This window comes from Carex rostrata, chromosome 9 (genome assembly GCF_964058835.1).
Source record: "Carex rostrata chromosome 9, lpCarRost1.2, whole genome shotgun sequence".
In the NCBI taxonomy this organism is placed as follows: Eukaryota; Viridiplantae; Streptophyta; class Magnoliopsida; order Poales; family Cyperaceae; genus Carex; species Carex rostrata.
In genome coordinates, this window is record NC_135926.1 from 2,221,237 (window position 1) to 2,229,446 (window position 8,210).

The 8,210-nt window shown below is 33.4% G+C and overlaps 1 protein-coding gene across 1 annotated transcript; it reads left to right on the forward strand.

Annotated features, from left to right (window-relative positions):
* The first annotated feature begins 4,699 nt into the window (after positions 1-4,699).
* LOC144559751 (uncharacterized) lies at positions 4,700-6,351 on the forward strand. Its single transcript, XM_078308864.1, has 4 exons — positions 4,700-4,937; positions 5,148-5,237; positions 5,328-5,424; positions 5,991-6,351. Exons 1-4 carry the CDS (start codon positions 4,778-4,780, stop codon positions 6,127-6,129), a joined length of 486 nt encoding a protein of 161 aa, XP_078164990.1. The 5' UTR covers positions 4,700-4,777; the 3' UTR covers positions 6,130-6,351.
* The last annotated feature ends 1,859 nt before the right edge of the window (positions 6,352-8,210 follow it).

Below are 8,210 nucleotides of genomic sequence, written 5' to 3' on the forward strand. Positions count from 1 at the left end.
TTTATGGTCACATATAAAAAATAATATAGATCACATCTAACGGTTTTATTTTGATGTTTAAGTTTTAAATTTTGAGTTGTTTAAGTGTCTAAAAATGAAGGCATAACGGAGGCATTTCAACCCTCCTCATTTAACATATTTATTGTATCGATATAAACTTATTATGCTGATGTTTTAATCAAGTTAAAAGGTGTTTTGACAGTGGTCAACAGCTGTTTTGATTTTTCAAAATTACTTTTCGAACCTTCTAATAAAATACACTTAATAAATTACTCTTCAATACATATTTGCAAATTACACCAATACACACTAGACTATTTTCAAATACACAATTGCTATTCAGTTTTTTCTTTTTTAAACCTTGGTAAAAAATAATTAAAAGCTGTTTAGAGAGTGATAGATTGAAGCATATATATTATATTTCTAATTAAAAAAAATGAGCCCAATAAACACTTGCTTATTGCTTATTCAGTTTTTCCTTTTTTAAACCTTGGTAAAAATAATAATTAAAAGTTGTTTAGAGAGTGAGAGATTGAAGCATAATAGCATATATATTACATTTCTGATTAAAAAAAAATGAGCCTATGCATTTAGCGTCCCTTCTATGAATCCGTTTTGAGATTTGTGCAGAGATTAAGAATATAACTCAGATCTCATTCTACCTTGCTAGGTATTGCACTGGATCTGAATTCCATAAAAAAGCCACCAAATATGACATTACCATGCCACCATATATAGCCAGGATGTCGACATTGTGACATTACATGCACACAATAATAAATACCGACCCAGTGATTTATTGTTCTAGCGTGGAGATTCATAACAATAAAAGCGATCCAAACAGTTCTCTATCCATTTGCTGTACCACCAAACTTGAATTTTGAGAGGGTAGATCCTGGAGGAGTGTTCTGTGAACACAGATTGTCGTCTTCTACTTGCAGTTAGTTGCCAAGTAATACTCACCAAAGGTGCCCTCATTGCTTCGGGAACAATTTGGTCTGACGTTCATAGGATTCAAATATGAGTCTAATGGGTTTTCAATTCGTCTGATCCATTTTAAAATCTGTGCTCGCCACTTTTGCAAGAATAATGAAGTGGACCTATATAAATATTAAAGCGGCACGCACGTATTTTAAAACTGATTAGACGGACTGGAAACTCAGCATACTCAAAACGTTGGACCCAAATTATTCCCCATGGCCTCATATGTATTCTGTGTTCTCAGGTCACCCCTTCGGTCACACTCCTCTGCATAATAAATAGGTGGTATGATTTGAAGTTTATCTAAGTCGAGTGCATACTTCCTGCGGTACGGAATAAAATGAAGTCTCAACTAAGGTATGTTTTAAATATAGACTAATAAGGACTGGTAAAAAAAAATTGTGGCTCGCTCGAACTCTGCTCGAGAAAAGTTAATAATGAGTTCTCTCGATTTTGGATCGACTCGTTAAAAAACGAGTTATAATCCCTTGGTTAATGGGAAAATTTCTAGTATGCCCATACAAACTTTTAAAATAGCCAATATTTCCATCAAAACAACATAATATACAAAATTTCCATACAAACTTCATGTTATTTCTTATATCCCTTTTATCTATTTATTTTAAATATCAAATTTACAAGTATACCCTTCTCTCTATTAAGAAGGAGGTGTCCAGTGCTCTCCCCAGTTAATTTTTTCTTATCCTCCCCCTCTCAATCACCCATGTCTATTCTCGCCATGGCTCTCTCTTCCTTCTCTCTTATAAGTAAAAAATCTTTTGTCCTACCTCTTCTCCATCGACTACTTTAAACATTTCCATTTCTTCATTGAACGACAACTTGATTAAGAACAGAGAGAGAGAATGAATAGGTTTGCTTGGATCAAAATTTTGACTTGAAGACATTGCTCATTTGTTTCTTTTCAACAACAATAATGAAGTGACTACATTTTGCTTCTCCCCTCCATTTGAATCCAATGGAGAAGGATTGTGATGGTGAAGCAGTAGGTTTTCAAGAAAAGAGTTAGATAACAAGATATGTCTCTGTATTTTTTTTTTTTTTTCAAAATTGCCAGTTAATGAAGATTTTTTATTTTTAAGGTTTAATGAAGAATTATTTACACAAAAAACATTTCGTCTACTGCATCGAGAAAAACTTGTAATGCGTGCATGCTTCAGCTGCTAACATTTTTCAGTTTAGTGCCTCGACCCTTCATGATAATCAGAGAGGAGATTCCTATCCATCGATTGCTACTCCCTTTCTTTAAAAGTCTATTATCCCTGGAACCAAAAAGAAAAGACATCCGGCCTCCCTTAATTAATTCTCTTTATATGTGTGTATGTGTGTGTTTCCCATCGTCACAGTCAAGAATTTGAAGAAGAGTAGAATAAGAACAAGGAAAGTGTTAATTTGGACTGATTTAGCAATTGAATCCACAAGAAAGGGTTAATTTGGACTAACGAAGGTGAAGTGAGGAATCTTGCCAAACAGATTGTAAACGAAGCGAACTCAAAAGGGAAACGCACCAACGCCATATAAAGGGTATATTTGTCATTGTAATATTTAAAATAATTAAACAAAAAGTAAAATAGATAAAAGGGAAATAAGAAATAATATCAAGTTTTTATGGGCATATTGGATACTATTCTGTTTTGATGGGTATATTGGCTATTTTGAAAGTTTTGATGGGTACACCAGAAATTTTCCCGAAAGATAAAATGATGTAGAAAACGTTTGTGGTTTTAGATTCGCAAATTCTTCATTAATCATCAGAAATATAGACGGGATTTAACAGAATAAAATCCACCACTAAAAACGTGTATGCCCCCACCCCCATGTAATTTGAATGGTCCCCATAGATATTTATGGTGCGGGAGGGTTTGGAGAATTTGGTTGAGAGTATAATTATTTACGTATCTTATAGGTATAAATACTTATATGCATAGGATTAAATAGTTGAAAATGTTAATATTAATACTTTATGAAAAAAAATTTCAGTATTGAAGTTTTATGGTCTCCCAGCTAATTATGGTCCCTACTGATGGTTATGGTGTGAGAATTATCCAAATATTTTAATGCGGATGTTGTTATTAGAAATCTAATATATTATATTAGAATTTTAGATCTGGAAGCGAACTATTTCTAGAACTAGATGCTTTCTTTTCAATACTAACGCCAAAATTGATTTTAAATTCACAATTTGTCACCTGTTATTGAAAGCGTCCTGGTAGGAAAATCAAGTTGTTGAAAATATTTATTCTACCAACTATATAAAACACATGTTTTTTCAATGTTACTCATTCTTCCAAAAATAAATTATTTGGGGTCAAATTTCGGTTTTTCTTATAACTGTTTTCTTTTTCTTTCTTCCTTTTGATGTACAAGACTACAAGGTGTCCTTTTAATTGTTACAGACATTAATTTTAGTATCATACTTCATATAAAGTAGTAGGATGTAATTTAGACAAACCAAGTCACTCTCAAGAGTGGACTCGAGAATTTAGCCAGAGGCACATAATAACAGTATCTAGCTCAAGAAATTGTTGAACTGCGAAAAAAAAAATGAGTTAAGAAGTATCAGACTTAGGGGTGCACAAAAAGCTCATGACTCGAAATTCAGTTCGGAATCAGTTTAGATTCAACTTTACTATAACTTGAGTTAAAACTGACTCAAGTTTACTAACTCGGTTGATTTATGAGTCGATTCCAAGTTACTCCAAACTCGGTTGGATTCATCACACTAAACTCTAATTCATATATTTCCAATTTTTGAGCCCCAAAACCTTATACCTGCTTTTCAGATTGCCGCTTAAAACTTAAAAAAAAAAAAATCAGAGAAGCGACTAAACCTAATCCCCAATTCCCCATTCCCCACTTTGTGTCCGCCTCGCTTTTTCATATTATGTGATATTTTGGTATTTTTTTAATTTTTAACTATGTGTTAGCCATTATCTCATTATGTATTGCCTTTAATTGTGTATTATTTTGGTAAATTATGTAATATTTTTTTTGTTAGAATTGAATTAGACTGTCTTCAGGGGCGGAACTAGAATATTGAGATGAGGGGGGGCTAGAAAATAAATGGTAGTGTAATTTTATGTTATAAAGGGGGCTAAAAGTATTACTACATACAAAAATTATAAAATTCAATGGACAAAATTATAAATTTTCAATGCATGGGGGTGGCTTAGCCTCCTTTTAAGTCTATTACCTTCCGCCCCTGACTGTCTTACTATGTACTACATTATGAGTCACGCGACTCGAGTTGCTTGCGAGTTGATTTCAAATCGGAGTTTTTGACTCGGAACTAGATTAGCGACTTGGACTCAACTCGATTCATGAATTCGCGAGTTGAATTCAAGTTATTTTCAACTCAGACTCAACTCGGCTCATGAGCAGCCTTAATCAGACTCCAACAGCCACCAAAAATATGCAAAAAAGTTCAAGAGGTAAGTACTAAGCAATAATTCAAAAATACATAAACTATTATTATATTTTTAATCCAGAAATAGACAAGCCTTCCTAGGCCTGCCCCCTGATCACTCTTAAATATCTTAAGAGGTCTATTACAGAAATAAAACTATGCAAGGGGTGGTGTCAGTTGCTTGCTTTATAATTAACCCACAATTACCCGTCACAGAGGATCCGGTTCGTAGCTGCCAGACGGCAAAGAGACACGATTAACAAATAAGAGCCCTTGATTTCTCTTCCCTTCTAATCTATCCAAATTCCAAACAAACACTCGGGAAAAACAAAAGAAAAGGAAAAAATAGAGCTCACTTTTACCCCACTAACTATGGTTTCTACTTCATCCATGGTTAGCTCCAATCCAACCGTTGCCACTCTATCCAAGAGAAGCTCCGCCTCCTTGCCAAACTCCAATTCCCCGTTTAAGTCCCGCGTTGTGGCCTTCCCTCTGGCAGCTTCGGTTTCAGTGCTTCTCTGGACAAATCCAGGTATCATTTGTTAGCTAAGCTGTTAATCTGTAATGAAGTTAGCAATAACATAAAAAAAATTGATATTGTGGAAAACCAAGTGTTCGTGCCAGTATAATGTAACAGTTTCTCTGGGTCAAATGATCGACCACTTCGTCTGCATGACATAAACACTGAAATTTAATCATTTTTTATTTCCTGTGAATTAATTTCTTATACTATACATTGCAGTGAATGCTGGTATTCTTTCGGGATTTTCTGGCTTGGAATCTGTACCTGGCCCGCAGCTGCCTCGAATTGATTTCCTTAATAAATGGAATGGTCTGCTTTTAATTTTTCTGCATATATAATTTCATTTGTACTTAATATTAAAATCAAACAATAAACTTTGTTTTCCTTGTTAATTTAAAGAGGTTAATCAGAAGAAGTATGAGGACCTTGATTCACAGTTCAAATCTTCAAAAGTGCTCAAGGAGCTTCTGGAGAAATCCAAGCAGAACAAAGAAAAGTACTACTTAGTGAAAAAAATGCCCCTTACATTAATGTTTTGATTTTGCTCCTATTAATTTGATGCACTTGCTTAAACTCCAAATTGATGCACTGAATCCAGGGTTCCCCTTTTTTAAACTCCCCATCACCAAAAAAAAAAAAAAAATAGTTGACTTAAGCTGTTTTCCTCACGATAGGAACTCGATATGAAAATTACCAAATTGATCCAAAAAAGAAAGTAACATTCCCTGTTACAAGGACAACAAAAATTTCCAATTGTATGCATATTGCTAGATTTTTAAAGCACGGTTAAGAAGTTTTCTGGAGAAATCCAAGCAGAAAAAAGAACCATACTGTTTTATGAAAATATGGTCATTTTATGCTGTTTTTCTCATGAAAGGAACCGTATATAGAAATTCACCACCCATTTAAACAGAAATTGTTATGCATTATTGTAAGTACAACAATTTTTTTTTTTCCATTTTATTTATAAATTGTTAGATTTTCATGTGTTGAGAGGAGTGATAGCATGGTCAATTGAAGTTCTTTTTCGAGGTGCAGTGTTTTATTATTATTTTTTTTCAGGAATCAGCAACTTATCCAAGACAAGTATTGCTTACGCGGGGCCGAGTGGGGCATAGGTGACTGCTCTACTCAAGGCATGACTGAACAAGAAAGGAATGATTTTGTCACTATGCTAAAGAAGAAAACCGGCGAACAATAAATTTGAGCTTAATGCTCTACTCTATGGTTTAAATGAAAGAATTCAGAATTCCATTATCTTTTGGTTTTTACTTCTATGTTAATTCATGGTAGAAGATAATAGAACTTGTGATCTTTTTGTAAATGAATACAAGGTGCTATGCATATTGCATAGCACCAATTGGTATGTAATTGTTCTCTAATTCTAGATTATATATGTTCATGCAAGGTTGTTCAGTTTCATTGAATTGAAAATACAAGTATCCCTGTTTGATAATTTTTATTGTGTACATGTGTGGCTTTTGTTCTAAAATGTCATTAGACACTTAGCATTAACAAAATTAATTATGGGAAGAATTATGTCTTTTTCGGAAAAAGAGAGATAAATTGATACATAGATTAAAGGTTAGCTGAAGCTACTGAGAAAAAGGGTCTCTACCCGTTTTGTTTACTGGTAATCTGGTATATTCTTAAATTTATTAAATGATAGGGAGATGTTATTAATCCTACATGTCTAACAACATGAAAAGTTTAATAAATTAAAGTATGTTATTAAATATGTGGTGGATGCTACGTACTTATCCATGCAATCTCGTACTGTATAAATATGTGTTCGCATATATGATCTACACAGTCGTATTTTAAAATAAAAAGTAGATCCATGGAGTAATTCCTGCAGTAAACAAAGGAACTTCCACTTGGATTTATCAGGATTTATAGTAACAACCCTTGCCTTTGTATGATTATTTCTTCATTTCCCATTACTCGTATTTATTAGACTTTGTTGTGCGCTTTAGCATTCTCTGTTTATACTAACTTTCTGAGTAAGTTGTGATGATCTCGATTTTTACCATCTTCCCTTATTATTGTTTAAAAATTTTCAGTTTACTAGAATATAGATAAAATTTCTAGTGTACCCATGTAAATTTTTAAAATAGCCATGAAAACACTATAATATCCAATATCCTCGTCAAAACTTGATATTGTTTTATCGAGTAGAACTAGGGTGTTCTTTAAGCTCACCAAAGTGTTTGGTGAGCTTAACTTCAAAACCCATTAAATCGATATCAAATTACGAATCCGAATCGTTGAAACCCGCCTACCTTACGAGTGATGAGTCTACATGTGAAAATTTTAAACATTCAAATTAATTTAGTATAAAGTCAAGCGGTCAAAAAACGTTCAAAAAATGAATGCACTAAAATTAATTTATTAACCTTCTAATTTTGACCGATTGACTTTATACTAAACTAATTCGAATGTTTAAAAATTTCACATGTAGACGTATCACACGTAAGATAGACGGGTTCCAACAGTTCGGATTCAACATTTGAAATCGATTTGATAGATTTTGGAGTTAAGCTCACCAAACACTTTGGTGAGCTTAAGAACACTCTAGTTCAACTCTTGTTTTATCTATCCCCTTTTATTTATTTAACCATTTATATAATTATTTTAAAATTTTAATTAACAAGTATATCCTCTAGTATTCCCTTCTTCTCTACTTCTCTCCTCCCAGACAACTAAATTTATTCAAGGGGTTGGAATGGAATGGAAATATGTTTGAAACTCATGGTATCACCTCTTTTGACGGGACATCTCTCGGCGTGTTCAGTTATTTATCATTGACTGAAAGTTTTTGTACTAGCGTGGTGTTACTACTTGTCTGACAAGGAATAATATTTTCTACTTACAGATACCCTTTGCTTTTGCTTTAGATTGAAGCCAACACTCGGTATCTTCCAATCACGCATTTGATCATGTCAAAATAGATCCGCTTCTTCTTTGAACGGGACCCAGATCGTAACATACTCATGATCAATTTACAGAAAGAATGATCAGATGCTTCAAGTAGTGAAAAAGAGACGGTAGATAAATATTTGTTCTAAAATTAAGTTATAGGAATGAATATTCTAAATTTCAAGTTTCGTTGTAGCAGTACAAAGGATTCTTGGAGGTCTTATTTCTTTTTCCATTTGGAAAGTCAACACATCGGACCCTTTGCTTTCATTTGTCTTTTGAGATTGTGTGGACGTGAAGACGATTAGAGTGAAGGAAGTATTAGGCAAATATCAAGCGTTTTTTCCCCTCTTATTCAATTTC

Bases quoted from the DNA above. Each gene is read 5' to 3' on its own strand.
- LOC144559751 (XM_078308864.1), top strand. From the start codon at position 4,778: ATGGTTTCTACTTCATCCATGGTTAGCTCCAATCCAACCGTTGCCACT. The intron at 4,938-5,147 runs GTATCATTTGTT...TATACATTGCAG, and splicing joins GCTTCTCTGGACAAATCCAG to TGAATGCTGGTATTCTTTCG. The intron at 5,425-5,990 runs GTACTACTTAGT...ATTTTTTTTCAG, and splicing joins TCCAAGCAGAACAAAGAAAA to GAATCAGCAACTTATCCAAG.